At 48.8% G+C, this 20,150-nt stretch overlaps 1 protein-coding gene across 1 annotated transcript in view; it reads left to right on the forward strand.

Annotated features, from left to right (window-relative positions):
• Positions 1-20,150, forward strand: part of DPF3 (double PHD fingers 3) — a 222,206-nt gene that overhangs the window by 193,755 nt on the left and 8,301 nt on the right. The window contains 1 exon segment of the mRNA XM_068964374.1: positions 5,738-5,875. Coding sequence (XP_068820475.1) covers positions 5,738-5,875 — 138 coding nt within the window.

Raw genomic sequence — 20,150 nt, forward strand, 5'->3', positions numbered from 1 at the left:
AAATCTGATTTTCCTGCTACACGCTTCCACCCCTCTGCCCAAATCAGAAGCCTGGGTGTTTTTATTGCTTCCCTTAGTGTAGGCCCCGAGCTGAGCACTGGGGCTGCACCAGTGTCCAGACACTCAGGGCTTGCCATGCTTGCTGCTAGTGGGAGAGACATGTACTGATACACAACTCATCCTGGGAAGATAACACACCAGGGTCCTAATTGTGATTGGAAATACCGGAGAACTGAAGGATCATTAACTGAAGTTAATCAGGCAAACTGGGGTTGGGGGACATTCTGGGCAGAGGCTTGTGCAAAGGCTCTGTGGTGGAAAGAAAACTGTTTAAGAAATGAAAGGTCAGTGGGCAGGAAGTCCAAGAAGGAGGCGGAATGTGGCTCCAGGTGAGGCTGGGGAGGTGGACGGGTGCTGGATAGCACATGGCCAGGAAGCTGAGTTGGCCGAAGTCTTTTTAGGCTCCTCCTTGCTGCTTCCTCCCACCTGGTCCCACTTCTACCAGATTCTCTCTCTTTAGCCTCCTTCCTATCCTGAAGTCCTCATTGTTTACACATTAAAAATTGAAGGAACCTCTGTTTTTGTTGTTGCTCAGTTGTGTCCGACTCAATTTGACATTAGATTTAGGTGATTTCAGGATGTCTTTATAGTTAACAGGAATGGGTTGCCATTCCCTTCTCCACAAAATCTTCCCATCCAGGGATCGAACCTGGGTCTCCTGCATTGCAAGCAGATTCTTTACCATCTGAGACATCAGGGAAGCCCTAAAATAGCCTCCTGCCATCTCCAAATCCATCTTTTGCACTAGAGTCTGAAGTGGTATCTCTAACATATAAATCTGATTAAGTAGGTCCTCCCCTGGCCTCCCACTGTCGGAATAAAGTCTCGCCCACCTTCCTCTCCTTAGTTTCCTCATACCCACCCTGAAGCCTGCTTCCCACCGGCTTTATTAAACATCCTGCAGCTCCCAGAGGTGCTGGTGGAATATGCTTTGGTGCCCACAGGCCCTCCTCCTCTGTCTGCCTGGTGATGTCCTGCTATCTCACATGCCATAGCTCGTCCACCTCCTCTGGGAAGCTATCCCCCCATCCCTGCCTCAAGCCCATGCACTGAGCTCTCCTCTTTGCCATGCACAGGCTCACATTGGTGCATGGGTCCCACCTCCCTCTTTGCTAGCTGATGTGTGTATCTCCTCTGCTAGACTGCGGACTCCTGGAGGGAGGGGACTGGGGCTCATTTATCTTTGTCCTCTGCTGCCTCAAGACTGGGCACACACTAGGTGTTTAATAAATGTTTTCTTGAAGACCTGGTGATGAAGGAATGACATTGTATAAGCAGGTGGTAAAAAATGAAGCTCCACCTGGAAAGCTCTGCATGTAGGAATCGTGGTTAAGGGGTCTGGCTTCCAGGACCTCCATGTGCCATCTGGTTCTGTTAGTTCTAATAATGGAACACAGATCTCAGGGCTGCCTCCCACTGCCCCTGCCTGCCACCGCCATCCATCCAGAAGGGCAGGCAGACGCAGGGTGGGAGTCAAGCCTCAAAATATTCAATCTTCTAACAGTGGTTCTCAAACTGTAGTGTGTATTCAAAGTTACCTACAGGGCCTGTTAACACACAGATTGCCAGGCTCTACCCCAGACTTTCTGATCCGGTAGGCCTGGGGCAGAACCCAAGAATCTGCATCTCTAACAGCTTCCCAGGTGCTGCTGAAGGTGCTGGTCTGGGGATTACTCTTTGAGAATCTCTCTTCTAGCAAAAGGATCTGCTCTAAAAACAGTTACTCTCTGTGATGTTGGGGAAGGAGATAAGGGAAGCTTTTTGCTTGGATTTGGTTTTGTAGGTTTTAAGAACTATTAGTGTGAGATTAATGTGGATAGATGGAGCTGGTTCTGCACACCTACCTCCTCCCCCACCTCCTGGTTTTCTACAAAGCGTTGCTGGGTTCACTCATCAGCTATTCAGTGGGTATGTTTCGAAGGTGTGAAATGTGTTTAGTAGCATGAGAGGTAGAGTCGTTGACATCAAGAGGAAATTGATATGAAATGGTCCTAGGAGAGGCCCTCCAGTGCAGTCCTGGCCATAATTTTAGGAAGCCAAAGAAGGAATGTCCACTCGGGTGGGTAGTGAGTTCCCCATCAGTAGAGTTGTTCCAGAAAGGCATCTAGAGTGTTCATGGGAATAAAACAATTGGATAGCTGGTTAGACCACATGACTCTTAAGATCCTGGGATTCTGTGATTAAGAAAGACAGTGTGGTGGCTCAGTGGTAAAGAATCCGCCTGCCTGGGCACTCAAAACTGGTGCTCTGGGAAAACCCAGGGGGATGGGGTGCAGAGGGAGGCGGAGGGGTGGGTCACGATGGGGAACACATGTACACCCGTGGCTGATTCATGTCGATGTAGGGCAAAAACCACCATAATATTTTGTAAAGTAATTAGCCTTCAATTAAAATAAATAAACAAACTAAAAAAAAAAAAATCTGCCTGCCAATGCAGGAGGCCCAGGTTTGATCCCTGGGCTGGGAAGATCCCCTGGAGAAGGAAATGGCAACCCACTCCAGTATTCTTGCCTGGGAAATCCCCCGGAGAGAGGGGCCTGGTGGGCTACAGTCCATGGGTCACAAAAGAGTCAGACACAACTTAGTGACTAAAACAACAACAACAAGCTGTAATCACAACAAAATGACTCAAATAAAATGCGGTGGAGCGTGTGGTGGGAGAGCTGCAGAGGCGGCTGAGGTGTCCCTGAATCAGTACCGATGTTATTGTCCTTATTTTAATAAACACATTTACTCCTCACCAGTAATGTGCTTGGTAATAAAATGAATTTATGTCCAGTGACCCCGTAATTTGCTGTTTATTGCCCTTAGATCATTTAAAAGGTTAAATAGAAAAAGCCACAAGCAGGCCCACAGTGTGCCTCAGAGGTCTCCTTAGGGCCCATTTCCTGAGTGAAATGGAATTGAGATGTGTAGTGCCATGTTATTATTATTATTATTTTTGCAGTATTTATGTGTGCCCGTGAAGGGGAGAGAGAGAGAGGGAAGCCAATTGCAGGACTTGAATTTATAGTTAGTAGGTCAACAACTTGATCACCAACTTGAATTTCAGACTCTCACCTTGTTGAGATAGTCCAGACAATTGCCAGATTCCTTAGTAGAGGTAAAGGTCAATGTCCCTCTTTCAGGAGGGTCCAGCGCCTCCTGTGGTCTCCTGTGGTAGACCACGCTGAAGCCCCCCACCCCTCACTACTGTTTCTTGAGCATCTATTAGGTGATGGGTACTGAGTGAGATAATTTACAAATGTTATTTATAATTCTTCAAGGTAAGTAGTACTATGGTCGTTTTCAGATTAAAAAAAAAACTCACATAGGGATTATGTGTCTTATTCAATTCCACAGAGAACTCAATTCATTTTTGGAAGTCAACATAACTATGTGATTGAAAAGCAAGATGAAAGACAGGTGAAAAATTATAGACCTATCTCAAGTCTGAGTGTAGATGTAAAATTAGAAGATAGAATGCAGCAGTATATCAAAAAGATAATACACTCCGATCAAAGGGGGTTCATTCTAGGAATGCAAGAATGGCTCAATAGGAGCAGGCATTAGGAAATCAACGTAATTCACCATATCAACAAACTAAAGGAGCACCGTATATTAGTAGATGCTGAAAGGGCAGCTGGTAAGATTCTCCTGTAATAAAGCTAACTCAGGAATAAGACAAACTACTTAAACTTGATAGAGAATAAAACCTAGTCACTTACAGTGAATTCTAAACAGTGAATCACTAAATGCAATTTCACTACAATAGGAAAAACTTACTTTTGCTGTCTTAGAATATGGTCTTGGTGATTCTTCCAAATGAATTAAGCGAAGAAGATAAAATAGTTTGTATAAATATGAGAAAGAAGAGATAACATCATCTATTTTGGCTGAAGGTTATAATACTTGAAAAACCCAAGAGAATCTAGTAAGAAAGGGGAAGAAAAAAGTTGCTCGGTTGTGTCCCACTCTGGGATCCCGTGGACTGTGCTCTGTGAAGCTCCTCTGGCCATGGAATTCTCCAGGCAAGAACACTGGAGTGAGTAGCCATTCCCTTCTCCAGGGGATCTTCCTGACTCAGGGATCGAACTCAGGTCTCTTGCCTTGCAGGCGGATTCTCTACTGTCTAAGCCACCAGGAAAGAAAGGAAACCCCACCAGAAATAATAAGGGAGGCTGGTAAGAGCATTGAGTCACAGCTCTTCTCTCTGCTGTGGAGGTCATGCAGCTGGTCAACTTTGGCCCCTGGAAGTGGGATTTGAACCCATGTCTGATGATGAAGCCTGTGCTTTTTCCACCTTGTGAAGTGTTTACTCTCACAGCTATAACTCAGGCATATGAAGGGAGAGTCTTTTAAAGCTGCCAGTTTCAGCTGGTCCAGCAGATTGGGTGGGGTTTGCTCTGCTGGGGAGAGGTGGCGGCAAGATGAGAGGATCGGCACAGGATTTTTACTGGAAGACCCTCAAGACTTCTGCTACCAGAAGTGCCTCCAGGGGCTGGGATGTTGGGCTTTGTGGTAGGGAGGGGGGTGACAGTGGTCTAGTCTTAGCCATTTGTGTGCTGAGCAGACAACCAAGGGAGCTGCCCCTTTCATCTTTTTGGCCCCAAGAAACCATATTTGTGTTGCTTGTTGCCCTTGTCTCCGACTGTCCACTTGAGTGGTAGGGCCTGCCGGGACACATTTTTAGAGATTTGAGGTTTCAGAGACTCCTTGGGCTGTCAAGGACACAAGCTCCTGGCTAGCACATTTACCAAGGATGCCTCGGATTTATGCTTTTCATGGTGGAAGTGGAATGTGTTTTTCTGGCACAAAAATCACATACATCAAAAATAGGATCCACATAAAGCTTTTGCACTTCATACAGAGTCAACCAGAGGGTGGCAGAAGGAGCTGCACAGGGGTCCAGGAGACCTGGGTTCCGGTGGCTGGCTCATCCATAGCTAGCTGTGTGTTCCCAGGCACATCGCTTAACCTTGCTGGGCCTCACTTGCCTCATCTGTATACGGGATATTGGATTAAATTAAATAGACTTCAGTCTGTGCATGCTAAGTTGCTTCAGTCGTGTCTCATTTTGTGACTCTGTGGACTATAGCCTGCTAGGCTCCTCTGTCCATGGGATTCTCCAGGCAAGCATACTGAAGTGGGTTGCCATGCCCTTCTCCAGGGGATCTTCCTGACCCAGGGATTGAACTTGCGCCTCTTACATCTCTTGCATTGGCAGGCGGGTTCTTTACCACTAGCGCCACCTGGGAAGCCAAAATAGACTCCTAATACCTTTAACTTCAAAGTTATAATAATGATCACCCTTTCATTTACCCAGCTCTGTTCTAAAGTGCTTTGCACAGAGATTAACTCATCATAACAACTCAAGAGTGAAGTACTATTATGATTCTCATTTTCCCTCTGAAGAAACCTGAGGCAAAGAGAGGGCAAGTGACTTTCCCAGGGTCTCACAGCTAGGAAATGATGGTGCTCTTACTCAGATCAACTTCTGGGGTTTTTCTTTACCTGGGTCCATGCTGTTATAGCGCTGTTGGTTCTGTCCAGTGGGTGAGGGGTGTTGGGAGTGGGACACATTTTTTTAAGGAAACTAGCTCTGGGGTGGATGGATGAGCCCCTGCCTGGGAGACTGATGGCAGCGGCTGCAGATGTTGCTGACATTTTTGTTTTCCTTTCTTCTTTTCCTCTCTAGTCTGCGGCAAGCGGTACAAGAACCGGCCAGGACTCAGCTACCACTACGCTCACACTCACCTGGCCAGCGAGGAGGGGGATGAGGCCCAAGACCAGGAGACCCGGTCCCCACCCAACCACAGAAACGAGAACCACAGACGTGAGTTCCCAGGTGTTGGGTTGGGTGAGTGGTAAGGTGGATGGGCAGGGCTACAGGCTTTCCTTTCTGTTCACCTGTGGGATTGTCTGCTGGCACCTGTGGATTGGTCTCAATGACCTGTGATGAGTTGGCTATTTCAGTCTCCCAGATACCCCTGTAGGTCAGTGGAGCCCCGGGCTTAGAGTGGGCTGAGCAAGGGTGGCACACCCAGCTCTGCTCCCAGAGGACACAAGGTAAGTGTTAAGGTCAAGGGAAGCCTCTTTACCTGGCTGTCGTCAAATGCCAGACCTGGCAGTCTTTTCCCCCAGCTCCAGAAGATCCATTCACAGCTGCTAATCTGAGTTGGGCAAAGCCCTGGAATGTGTCAGTTCAGACAGACCTTCCAAATGTCTCCTTGGCCATAAGAGACACAGGATATTCTTGATCCATCGGCTTGGCTCTCGTAGGGTCACAATTTGGGTAAAAGAAAAATACTGCCCTAGAGTTTCCATGCTCTTCCTGTGAGCCCTCAGTCAGCAAACATGACCTGGGTGTGCTTGTCATTGGGGATGCTGGGCTCTGGAGAGCCAAAATGATTCTGAAATTTGTGTTTCCATTTCTATTCTTTCTTTCCTTCTTCAGCTTCCAGTTATGAATTAGAGAGTCTCAAAGGGCTTAGCATTCACCAAGTGACTTCCCTCTACGATATTCTTTATGGTTTCTGGACCCACCCCAAACTCAGGATGGGATGGGATGATGGGATCTTTAGGGCTTGCTTCCAAATGTGGGTCATTCTAGGATCATGGGGTGAGGAATAATTGTGGACATGCTATGTGTTTTTCATTTTGTTCAGAAGATTTTGTGGTAGGGGTTCCTATAGCGAACAAGTCAATGTAATACAAGGGACCAGACCTTGAAAAATATTCAGATTCTAGAGTTTGAGGGTGACTCCTGCGCATGTCAGTCAGTCAACTCAGTCAACTCAGTCAACTGATGTGAACTGACTGCCTTCAGCCAGTGTTTGAAACAATGAACACATGTTGGCCAAAACCTTTCTTTGGATTAGACTGGGTTCTCCCCTAACCCCCAACCCACTTTCCCCTTGTAGCATTGCCTTCTGTCTTAGTTTCCTTGAACTGCCCCAACAAAGTCCCCGAGACTGACTGGCTTACCAGTGATTTGTTTTCTCACAGTTCTGGGGCTGGAAGTCCCACATCAAGGTGTCATCAGGGTGGGTCTCCTTGGAGGTCCCTCTGCTTGGTTGGCAGGCGGCCGCCCTCCTGCTGCCTCTCATATGGTCATTCCGTTGTGCACATGTACTTCCGAGGTCTCTGTGTGTGTCCAAATTTCCTCTTTTTATAAGGACACCAGTCAGATTGGATTAGGGCCCATCCTAACAGTCTCACTCTAACTTTTGCTTTTTCATCATCTCTTTAAAGGCCTTAGGTCCAAATGTAGTCATATCCTGGGGGTTAGGGTTCAACATGTGAGTTTGGGGGGACACGATTCAGACCATAGCACCTTCTTTAATTTTCACTCTCTTTCAGAATTCAAGCCCTTCATGAACCTCTCTTCTGGTGCAAGACCCTTTATTTTCTCACCAACTGTTGTTATCTGGACAGAAGCTGAAAGCAGGCAGGAGGTGCCCTCCTCTGCATGTCAGCTTCTGAGTAGTCACAATGCTGAGGTCTTTGCCTGCTCCCTGGGGAGAGGTTCCCTTGGTCCCGTCACCCTTATCTTCCAGAAAGAAACATATATTGACCTGTACCAATCAGCTGGGTTTTGCATTCTGCCATCTCTCCTCTTCTCCTGTCTCTGATCTAAGTGGCCAAGGCATAGCTACTGTCTCCTGCCTCGAGGAGGCCATGAGTGCCTTCCTTTGGTTTGGGTTGCTATCTGGAAGGCGTGATTAGCAAAGGTTGCTCTCTCTAAACTGTTTATCAGCTTGGTGTTATTTCCCCCTCCCCCCAGTGCTGGCTTGTGGGCTTCCCTGGTGGCTCAGTGGTAAAGAATCCACCTGCCAAAGCAGGAGACATGAGTTTAATCCCTGGGTCGGGAAGACGTTCTGGAGAAGGAAATGACAACCCACTGCAGTATTCTTGCCTGGAAAATCTCATGGGCAGAGGAGCCTGGTGGATACAGTCCATGGGGTCACAAAGAGTTGGACACGACTTAGTGACTAATCAACAGCTGGTGCTGGCTTATCTCTTCTTTAAGAGTCTCCCCGGTGGCTCAGTTGGTAAAGAGTCTGCCTGCAATGTGGGAGACCTGGGTTCAATCCCTGGGTCAGGAAGATCCCCTGCAGAAAGAAATGGCAGACCACTCCAGTATTCTTGCCTGGAGAATTCCAAGGACAGAGGAGCCTGGTGGGCTACAGTCCATGGGGTCACGAAGAGTTGGACACGACTGAGTGACTGACACTTTATCTCCTTTACAGTAGTGGTGGTTTAGTTGCTAAGTCGTGTCTGACTCTTTGTGATCCCATGGCCTGTAGCCCTCCAGGCTCCTCTGTTCATGGGATTTCCCAGGCAAAAATACTGGAGTGGGTTGCCATTTCCTTCTCTAGGGGATCTCCCTGATCCAGGGATCGAATCCAGGTCTCCTGCATTGCAGGCAGATTCTTCACCGACCGAGCCACCTGGGTATCTCCTTTAAATCTCTTCTCAAATGTCCGTTTTGTTCCTCGCGCTGCAGGGTTTGGCGTGCCTCTCTTTGGTCTGGATCTTTTTGTGTGTGTGTGCATGGTGATGGCAGCCCCAGAGGAGGTTCCTTGTGACCTCCAGGTATACCGTGGGCCCCAAGTGGACTTCTCCTTAGCGGTTCCTGTGGGCCGCTCCCAGCTGTCTGTTGACTTCCAAGGTGGGCACTGGCCCCTGTTATTCTCCCTCCACCGGGATCTCCTCACTCAGTCTTGTGGGTCATTGTCCTTATGCCCTCACCATGAGGCTGGGCAGCCTTGCTTAGGGAGGAAGCTGCGTCTTTTCTCCTGGATGGAGATGAATCCCTGAGTATCCGGCCATTTGTGTTCTCCTCTCTTGGGGGGTTTGCCAGCAAGCACTCTTGTTCTAGCCCTGCTCCATCCCCCTCCTCTCATCCTGCTCATGAGAAATTGGGGTCTTCATAAAGGATCATGCAACCACTGGAGGGGTTTAAACTGCATAGAAAAACAACAGCTGTTGCTGGGCTCATCCAGGGCCTTCTCACATGAGGAAGGTTCTAGAACCCTTGCAAGCACCATTTTGATGATATCTCCTCCCAAGGCTTCTGAGAAGTCTGTGATTAACTCTAATTTTACTAGCAGGGATGGGGGAAATAGGCTGCTACAGAGATAACCTCAGTGTACACAGAGCCCTCCCTCCCCTCTTCCCCAATTTCTCTGGATGAATCCAAGAGACAGTGGCTCTCTTCCTGGGCCCCCTGCACACAAACACCGACTGTTTGCTGCTCCGAGTGTGTGCTTTGCTCCCTCCCACACGTCCCTGGTGAGCGGGCCCCCTCAGCATGTTCTCATGTACTCTAATTGCCAGCATCATCAATACCCAGTCATTAGCTGCCCCCACTGTTTGGGGGTGGGACATCCATCCTGCCCCTAAATGCTACAGGGGCTGTGCGGGGAATCGAAGGTGACAAGCTTCGGCAGCATTCCGAGGTCTCAGCCTGTGATCCTCCCTTGGCAAGGCTTTTGGAGTGGGGGAGGGAGGCAGGAGTGCTCCATCCGGAGGTTCATCTCCAGTCCCCGCCCCCCCACCCCGGAAAGGTTCTGGATGCCAGCGAGGTGGGAGCTGACTTTTCCCTCTTTGAGCAGAGCTGCAGGGGGACCCCAGCTGCTTGTGAGCACAGGCCTGTGGGAAAAGCTGCCCTTTAAAGATGCTGGAGATGTCACAGGCATCTGCCTTTGCACCACCTGCAGCCGCAGAGACCTTTTGACTTTGGTCCTCCTGCTGTCCCTCGTGCATCCCCCCAGCTGCGTCTCTAGCAAAGCCCATTGCTCGTCCCTGCTCCTGCCATGGCTGAAAGGGCAGAGTGGAGTGTGGGAACCGGCTCTGACTGCCCCTGCCCCCGCCCCACGCTGCCCTGTGCTGCCCCTCCTCTGTCCTCCCGCCCCCTCCCAGCCCTGCTGCCTTTGTTCTCTTCTAGGCTCACATTTTCTCCTGAATATAGGCTGCTTGCCTCCCCAGCACATCTGTCCCCTTTGCTATGTGCCCTTCCCTCTCTGCCTCAACTCCAGGCAGCACAGGGCTGTGTGGAGCTCAGACACCCCTCCTTGGCAGATAGGACTTTTCTGATGGGGTCCTCCCTGCCTGAGCTGCCACCCTTCTCCTCCCTGTAGGAGGCTGGATTCTTCCTACTTCTTCTATTAATATTTCTCTGCCTACCTTCATCTACTTTCTTCTTCTTTTTTTAAAAAAATATTTTATTTATTTATCTGGCTGCGCTGAGCCTTAGTTTTGGCACATAGGATCTTTGATCTGCATTGTGGGATGATCTTTAGTTGATGTGGGATCTAGTTCCCTGACCAGGAATTGAACTTATGCCTCTTGCCTTGGGAGCAAGGCATCTTAGCCACTAGACCACCACTAGACCCTTTCATCTACTTTCTACAAATGCCAGTCACCACATGTGCACATGTGTGCCTATATGCGTACAGACAGATACACACACACACATACACACATACACCGTATTTATGTGAATAGATGTGAATAGATGGAGGGAGGGTTTGGGCAGGTTTGGACTCTGAGAGCTGCCACTCAGAGGCATCCTATTGTGACTCCGTCAATGCCACCTTGGTAAACAGCACTGGGTTACAATTCAAAACTCCTTTGCACAGGCTCACAATGTCAAAGCTCTTCTTGAATTTCTTTTTATCTTCTTTGCACAGTGGTAATCTATTATAGATGATGTTTTCAAGGTACCTTTCTTTGGGGGTGGTGTGGGTATGGGCATTTCTGAGGTCATGGACCTGTGTGAATAAATTCAGTCTAGTATATTAATTGGTCCGTCCATCCATCTATCCATCCATCCACCCATCCATCTGTTGGTTTAATGACCAGGTATCAAAGACTGTCTTGGTCCCCGTCCTTGAAGAGCATGCAGTCGTGAGCAGGAATGTGTCATAGGGTTTGTACAGAGTCTGGTGAAGGAAGCCAAGGGCTCAAGAGCACTGCACGCTTTCTACTCCACCGGCAGCAGTGCTCTACGTGTGACTTCAGCATCACCTGGGAACTTGCTGGGAATGCAGTTTTTTGGGCTCCACCAGACCTTCAGAAACAGACTCTGAGGGTGCTGGTCAGCAATCTGTGTGTGTGTGTTTAAATAATTTTATTTATTTATTTAATTTATATTTTGGCTGTGCTAGGTCTTTGTTGCTGCACATGGGCTTTCTCTAGTTGTGACAAGCATGGGCTACTTGCTAGTTGGGGGCCACAGGCTTCTCATTGCTGGTGGCTTCTCTTGCTGCAGAACACAGCCTCTAGGGTGTATGGGCTCAGTACTTGTAGCTCCCGGGCTTTGGAGCACTGGTTCAATCGTTGTGGCACGTGCGGCCTTAGTTGCTCCACAGCACGTGAGATCTTCCTGGATCAGGGATTGAACCCATGTCTCCTGCATTGGCAAGCAGATTCTTTACCACTGAGCCACCATGAAGCCCCAGCAATCTGGGTTTTAAAAAGTCCTGCAGGGCAATGAAAGCTTCAGAACATTAGAACATTTAAAAACCATGAGGGGATTTGCAAAGGCTTCCCTGAGGAGGTGACCTTCAAGTTAGCCCTTGAAGAACAAGGAGAAATTGACTGGGTGGGAGAGAGCTTCCCAAGCACAGGGAACTGTGTGCACAGGGGCAGAGGTATGAAACAGCATGTTCCGTTCGGACAACATGCTGGGTAGTAGTTGGGTTTGACTGTGGGATTGGAGAAATGGTGGAAACGTGGGCAAGGGCCACAGCTTTAAGTATCTTCTCTGCCAGGCTGGGTAGTTGTCATCCTATAGGAAAAGGATACTTTATTTTCTTGGGCTCCAAAATCACTGTGCATGGTGACTGCAGCCATGAAATTAAAAGATTCTTGCTTCTTGGAAGGAAAGCTATAACAAACCTAGACATCATATTAAAAAGCAGAGACATCACTTTGCCAGCAAAGGTCGGTATAGTCAAATCTTTGGTTATTCCAGTAGTCATGTATGGATGTGAGAGTTGGACCATAAAGAATGCTATGGGCTAAAGAATTTATGCTTTTGAAGTGTGGTGCTGGGGAAAACTCTTGAGAGTCCCTTGGACTGCAAGGAGATCAAACCAGTCAATCCTAATGGAAATCAACCCTGAGTATTCACTGGAACGACTGATGCTGAAGTAGGCCACCGGATGTGAAGAGTTGACTCATTGGAGAAGACTCTGATGCTGGGGAGGATTGAAGGCAAAAGAAGAAGGGGGTGGCAGAGGATGAGGTGGTTAGATAGCATCACCGACTCAACGGACATGAATTTGAGAAAATTCCAGGAGACAGTGGAGGACAGAGGAGCCTGGCCTGCTGCAGTCCACAGGATCGTAGAGTTGGACTTGACTTAGTGACTGAACAACAAAGGAAAAAGAGAAGCATGACTAGAAGTAAGACTGGTGGTGAAGCCGCTCAGTCGTGTCCGACTCTTTGCGACCTCATGGACTGTAGCCTACCAGGCTCCTCCGTCCATGGGATTCTCCAGGCAAGAACACTGGAGTGGGTTGCCATTTCCTTCTCCAGGGGATCTTCCCGACCCAGGGATCGAACCCAGGTCTCCCGCATTGGAGGCAGACGCTTTAACCTCTGAGCCAAAGAATAAGTGATTTATAAATAAATATATGTGGCATACAATTAATTGTTGAGCTTCCCTGGTGGCTCAGCTGGTAAAGAACCTGCCTGGCAATGTAGGAGACACGAGAGATGGGGGTTCAATCCCTGGGTCAGAAAGATCTCCTGGAGAAGGAAATGGCAACCCACTCCAGCAGTCTTGCCTAGAAAATTTCATGGACAGAGGAGCCTGGCAGGCTACAGTCCATGGGGTTGCAAAGAGTTGGACACGACAGTATGCACGCACGTGCACACACATACACACACATTATTAATGGTGGTATGGCATCTCTTTCTTATTTAATAGCATAAATGATTGTAGAATGCTCTCTACAACATACTTGGAGCTTCTATAAAGGAAATATGTTTTAATGTATGGATCTATAAAATTTATTCCAAGCCTATGTCTCAGGTTCCTGGCATGGAAGTCGGGTTGCCCTCAGTCCCAAGAGGGCTCAGTCTTCTGTTTAATAGCAGTGGCCTGGCATATAGCTAGGCTCTCAATATCTGTCAAGAGAAGAAAAGTCCCCACCCCGGTATGCCTGTGGAGGGCATGCTGTACTCTGCAGAACTGAAAGAGGAGAGCCGAGTTGATTAAGGGTAATGTCGGCTGATTAGATAATCTGAAAATTAGTCTGATAATGTGCAAATTATCTAAAAGAAGCATATGATGTCATTGCCACACTGATGGGGAAGATGGAACAGATGTTAGTCTTCTGACATCTCTGTCCTCTAGCATATGGCCCAGGGGCAGCGGATACAGCTTCAAGAGAAAGAGTGAAAGTTATGTTTTGCATGAGCTTAAGAATTTTGGATCACTCTGAAAGGTGCCTGAGAAGCTTTATAACCCACACAAGCCACCCCACCACTTACCCAACCTTGACACAGGAAGTTCAGGCTTTGATCCAGGGCTCTGTCTGAAAAGGGGAGCTGCTTCTCACTCCCTAAAGAGCAAATTTGGAACACGGGTGTTCCTTAGGTGAATTATTATTTCACTGAACAGTTTATAGATTCCAAAGCAAAGAAGAATCTGAGGGGTTGCTCTGGCCTTGAAGGTATACTTGGAGTTAGCTCTCCAAACCAGTGGATCATGCACACTCTGGACCCTGTGGCTGAGAAAATGGCATTGGAGTTGGCCCGGCCCTCCAATGTGAATCATGCCCTGGCCACCTTGGCATCTTCTTTGTGTGTGGATGTGGGTCAGTTACACTTCTCTGCTCCTTAGCTGCCTCATCCATGAAACAGAGAGAACCACCTTTCTGCCCCTGTGGGGTTGTTATGAGTCTCCAGGCGATGTGGGTGTTTTGTACCTGGCCCTCTTGACAAGAGTGCCTACATCCCACCTCTGTGCCCTTTGGGCCAGCAGAGCATGTCCAGACCACAGATGGATGATCTAAGCCAGGGCCTGTCTGTGGCTATGTGATGCTGAGAAGCTGACTGCTTATGGGGGTCTCACTGGCCTCAGGCGAAACTATCAGAGCCTGACTCAGTCCTGGCACAACCTTTGCTAACTCTTAGATATGGTACACGATCCTTCCACATAAGCTTAACATGAATGTTTTTTGAGCACTTACTGGGCATACACCCTCATGGGGCCAAGTGTAACTGGGGCTCCTAAAAGAGAACATGTAGTCTTGGCCCCAGGAAATGAGATGGAAATGAGAGACTGGGTAGGAGGAAGCTGTGGGGTGGAATCTAGCCGGTGTCGGGCCCTGAATTTCCTGTCCTGTTTCCCCAGAATCGGGCATCTACCCGCCACTTGCCTTTCTGTGAGCCTATTATTTCTCTCACATTTTTGGCCTAATTACCTAGAATGTTCAGGATTGAAGAGTTCCACAGTCTTGATCAGCGACAAGGACGATAATACTTGCTGACATCCCTTGAATGTGTCAGACGCTGTGCTAAGCATGCCGTGTTTGTCTCATTCATTCCTCACAGTAACCTTATAAGGTAGGTGCCATGTCTCCTAGAGGACCCCAAGGCACCCAGAGACCGAGGGATGTGCCCTTGGACACGGAGCATGAATGTGAATTCTTCAGCCATGTGTCGCTTCTTGGGAAAGCTTACTTATTTTTTTTTACTGTGATCTATTTTTCCTGCCTTTTCAGAAATAAAATTGTTTTACAGAGGAAAAGAAAGTGAGAAAGACATGGTGGAACACCTAATGGTGCCAGGCACTTTATACGCATCATCTCATGTGACGTCTCCAAGTCCATGAGGTACATGCTTCCCTCTGATTTTACGGATGAGGAAACAGAGGCTCAGAAAGGTTTAGGAACTTGCTCCAGGTCACACAGCAAGATGAGAAGCTGAGATGTGAATGTGCTTAATTTGGACACCATTCAATTATGTCAGGACACTGGAACCTCAAGTGATGAATCCCAGTCTCAACCTGGGATGTTTGTTGTGGTCTTACTGATGACCCTTAATTTTCTCCTGTAGGTCAATTATCAAGTGCATCATATTGCGTAGTGACTTTTCAAAAGAAATGAATGTATTAATGGGCAATAGCGAAGTCAGCCTGGGCTATATAACAAAATACTATAGACTGGTAGCTTAAGCAATAGGAATTTATTTCTCACAGTTCTAAAAGTGTCTTTTAGGTGGGTCAGTGTCTTGTGGGGACTCTCTCCTTGGGTTGGAGATGGCTATCTCTTTGCTATATCCTCACATGGCCTTTTCTTGGTACATGTTGCTGCAGGGCCAGGTGAGCTAAGTCCCTTCAGTCGCTGTCTGACTCTTTGTGACCCTGTGGACTGCAGCCCACCAGGCTCCTCTGTCCATGGGATTCTCCAGGCTAGAATACTGGAGTGGGTTGCCATGCCCTCCTCCAGGGGATCTTCCCAACCCAGGGATCGAACCTGTGTCTCTTATATCTCCTGCCTTTGGCAGCTGGATTCTTTACCACTGGAACCACCTGGGAAGCCCCACAAGTCGGTAGAGAGAAGCAAACTCTCTGGTGTCTCTTCCCCACCACGAGGGCCTCATCTCTCGATGCCATCACACTAAGGGTGAAGACTTTAATGTGTGCATTTTAGGGGAGAAACAATTCAGGCCATAGCAGGCATATTTAATCTTCAGAACAAACTTCAGCTATTTATGACGTTAGGTGGAACCTCCTTTACAAATTCTGCTTGAGACTTGTAAATGAGTTTTGCTGTGGGAAAAAAAAAAAAAAAATCACACACCTCGCTGTTCAACCATTTTCCTGCATCGTTCTCTCTCATTCTGTGGCTCAGTCTTTCCAAGTTCTTTTTATCTCTTTCTGGCCTTGTTCTTTAAAAAGGTGATGCTGCACCTGAAGTGAAAACCCCAGGACTCATCCTCGGCTCTGTTTCCTTCACCACCCGTATTGGCTCCCCTTCCAAAATACACCGCAAATCAGTCTCCCTTTCTCCATCTCCAGCACCACCAGCTCCAGCTCCTGCTTGGATCATTGCAACTTCTCAATTGGTCTCTCTGCCTTTATTCTTACCTCTCACGGTCTCTTCTCCATGGAGTAGCCAAAGTGGTCTTTTAAAAGTGAAAGGTAGATTATGCCATACCATGCTCTCAAAACTTTCATCATACTTGAATACAATCCAAACTCTTCACCTTGAGAGCCCACATTTTGCTTCTCAGTGTGGTCAGCAGTTTCAGCATCACCTGGGACTCAGGTGACCAGCTTGTCCAGGTTGGCTGAGGACATTCCCAGGTTTAGCCTGAAAGTTCTGTGCCCTGAAAACACCTCAGTGGCAGGCACACCTGGATAGTTGGCTACCCTGTGGGGGAGCTTCTAAGAAACATGGATTCTCAGGCCCTTCCTGGGCCTGTGAGTCTTGATCTGAATTTTCATGTGATCCTTAAGTGGTTTGTTTGCACCACACTCAAATTTGAGAAGCCCTGAAGGAGAGCAGCCCTGGGATTTCTTTGGAGGGAATGATGCTGAAGCTGAAACTCCAGTACTTTGGCCACCTCATGCGAAGAGTTGACTCATTGGAAAAACTCTGATGCTGGGAGGGATTGGGGGCAGGAGGAGAAGGGGACGACCGAGGATGAGATAGCTGGATGGCATCACTGGCTCGATGCACGTGAGTCTGAGTGAATTCCGGGAGTCGGTGATGGACAGGGAGGCCTGGTGTGCTGCGATTCATGGGGTCGCAAAGAGTCGGACACAACTGAGCGACTGAACTGAACTGAATTGAGCCTCCAGGGACTGCCAGCCACTCTGACTTGACTTCCCTCGGGTGTGTGGTTGTATGTGCCTGTGGCAAGGTAGTATCAGGTGGGCCAGCTAAGAGCTGCACTGCCTGGGCTCAAGGCCCATGTAGCTTGACCTTAGACAAGCTTCCTTGTGCCATATCACCTGTGTGAAATGAGAACATTTATGCATCAATTTGGGCTCAGTTGCCTCAGTCCTCGCCGACTCTTTGCAACCCCATGGACTGTAGCCCGCCAGGCTCCTCTGTCCATGGGATTCTCCAGGCAAGAATACTGGAGTGGGTTGCCATGCCCTCCTCCAGGGGATCTTCCCAGCCCAGGGATTGAACCTGAGTCTCCTTCATCTCCTGCATTGCAGGCAGACTCGTTACCACTGAGCCACCGGGGAGGCCCTAATGCACCTTCACCACAGGGTTAGGTGATGGTGAAATAAGTGAGTTAATATACAGAACAGCACTGACGGAAGACGTGTGTGACGCAATGCGCTCTGTCTGTCACGTGTCTCATTAGAGATGTGGTCCTCCAGCTCGAGCGCGTCAGGAACGCCTGTTCCTTAAACACACACGCACTGCTGGATCCCATCCCAGAATTTTGGATTAGGTAGGTCTGAGGTGGGGGCCTAGAATTAGCATTTTTAAGAAGTCCCTGTGTGAACCACTGCCTTAGAGAGGTAGAGCTTTTGAAAACCGCTAAGTGTTTCCCTTTCATTCTTTTGGAAGCACTGAGTCACGTAACCAGGAATACTGTGGCACTGTGAAATCTAGGGGGAACTTGGTTTTCATCCTTTTCCTAGGACTGTGTCCTGCCGAAGGCAATGTCTGTGTGGCTCCCAGCACCCGCTTCCCGGCTTGCTTTCTGGGTGTGGTCCTCGTCTGGGCCCTTACCCCGGGGCTGACCCGCCCATCAGCTCCGTGGTCCTTGACTCTCTCCTCCTTAAGGTCTGATGCTTGGGGCTCATCCTTTTCTTTTTCCTGAATACTGTTTTTCAGTCTGAAGGACACAGAAAATGCTGGTCCTTGGCAGACCAATGGGGTTGACAGGCCTGAGTCCCGTGGAGGTGGTGGCAAGGAGGGGTGGAGAGGGGCAAGGCAGAGAGGAGGAAAGGAAGGGGGCTTGCCGAGTTCTGCCATCACGATAATAATATCCTGATGAGTGAAGCGGACCAGGCTTCTGCTGCTCGACAGCACCGGGATGGCCTGCCATTCTCTCAGGGGAACGACTCCGCTTCATTCACAGCCCATCTGACATTGTTCCTCTCAAGTGAAACGTTCTTGCCCGCAGCTGACTCATTTGGTGGCAATAACAAGTTGCTGCGCCAGGGCACGAACTGACCCACATGACCTGCCGCTGGAAAATGGAAACGTCTCCTTGTGCTTTTCCTTAATCAGCACCGAGAAAAGTAATCCGTTTTGCTTCATCTTTTTCTCACTCTTCCGAAGACTCGTGACAGACCCCCGGTTGCTGGCCTAAGGCTGGAGCACAGAGGACCTTACTGTCGGGTCACGTGACTGTCCAGTCTCAGAACTGGGGACGTGGGGTCCAAACTCCTGGCAAATGGCAACTCTAACCAAACACACCCATGAAGAGGGAGACATCGGTGTGAACAGACACGTGCTTTCTGATTCTACAGCACAGTGTCTTGGAGTAAATATTTGCAAGGTCTGTGTCTAACAGTTTGAATCTTGGGTTCTATAAAGACAGAGGGAAGGAGACAGGTATAAAGAAGGCTGGGATGACTGGCATACACTTAACATTTTCAGGAAGATTCTACAGCCACCAGAGCACATAGTAATTCAGGGCCTGATATTCTCACTGGCTACTTCAGGGCTCCTGGCAAGACAGCAAACATGGGGTTCAAGGGGCCCTGGGGGCCAACGGAGACTGAGAGTTCTTAACTCCTTCCATCTTGGCTTTCCAAGAAATGCCTAAGGGAGAGGCTTCCCGCAGGAGGGCAGACCTGCTTACTCCCTCCACCACTGCCTTATTCTCTCTGATGCCCCCGCCCCAAGTCCTTATGTCCCCTGCTACAGCCAGGACTGGTGCTGGAAGTGCCTTAGGATGGTCAGTCAGTTCTCAGGAGACGCTTTGCATCCCCTGAATTCCTGATCTTTGACTTCGCTTTTCCTGGCAGTTGTTTTTCTTCCCTTCCCAAAAGCCTCTGTGAAGATCTGCCCACCCTTTCATTAAGTATTTATTGTCAGCTCTGTGTCAATCACCGTGTCTGGTGCTGGGGATTCAGAGATTAAAGACACCACTCCTGCCCTCAGGGAGCTCACGGCTAACATGGAGAGAGACACGTGCACAGATATAAAGCAGGGATGAAAGGCTGAGTTCCTCGGGGTCTGGAAAACTTTGCTTTTCTGTCTCTTCTTTCACTCTATTATAATCCTCAGATAATAGGCCTAAAGGGGGCCTTAAGACAACATCTCGTATATTCTCTTGCCTCTAGATGGGCACACATTCAAACAAACCTGGGCCAGGGACATCTTCCCAGGTGCAGAGGCCTTTCTCGAGAAGCCTGCTCCTCCACCCAGGGCTTCACCTGTTGAGCTGTGCTTGTGTCCAGCTTTCTGACAGCAGTGTGCTGCCATTTCAGCTCCGGTCTCCAGTTGTCCTTGACAGTATGGAGTTTGGAGACTTAGGCCTATCCATAAACCTGAAGACTTATTAAATCAGCCCTCGGCCTTCTTGTCTCCAGAAGGACTAATCTGGGGGCCTGGAGTCATTTAGCCTTAGCAGCACCTCTCCCAAGTCCCTGTCACGCACTAGCACTGTGTTCAATGCCAGGTGGCGAGATGGCACATGAGGCCTAGCGGTCACATGCTGAGTGGACCCAGGTGTCTGTTTTCCCCTGGGCTCCCCGGCCACCCTGTCTTCCACATTCATGGAGGAGGGCATCGTTCGTCTTCCCTCTGGAGCCCCGAAGTGGGGCCGGAGTTGCTATTAGGTGGCCAAGAAGAACCAGCCTGAATGGAATCCCAACATTTTTATTCCTGGAATCTGTGGGATTTATTTTTTCATCAGTTCTAGGGAAGCAATGAAAAAAAGGTGTCAGGCCTTGGGGATAATTTATATGAGTAAACACGTAAGGAGTAGGGTGAGCAGAAGCATGAGAATTAAGGCCATTTATCCAGGCTTGGAGGCTCTGTGTGCCCTCTGGTCCAGCCTTCCCCGCAGTCTTTATCTCATCACTTTAACCCTCTCATGGTTCTGCTCTACTTGGGCCCGGCACAGATCTTTTCCCAGCCCCAGCCTTCCGCTGCCTCCCCCTCCCT

This window comes from Capricornis sumatraensis, chromosome 2 (assembly GCF_032405125.1).
Source record: "Capricornis sumatraensis isolate serow.1 chromosome 2, serow.2, whole genome shotgun sequence".
Classification (NCBI taxonomy): Eukaryota; Metazoa; Chordata; class Mammalia; order Artiodactyla; family Bovidae; genus Capricornis; species Capricornis sumatraensis.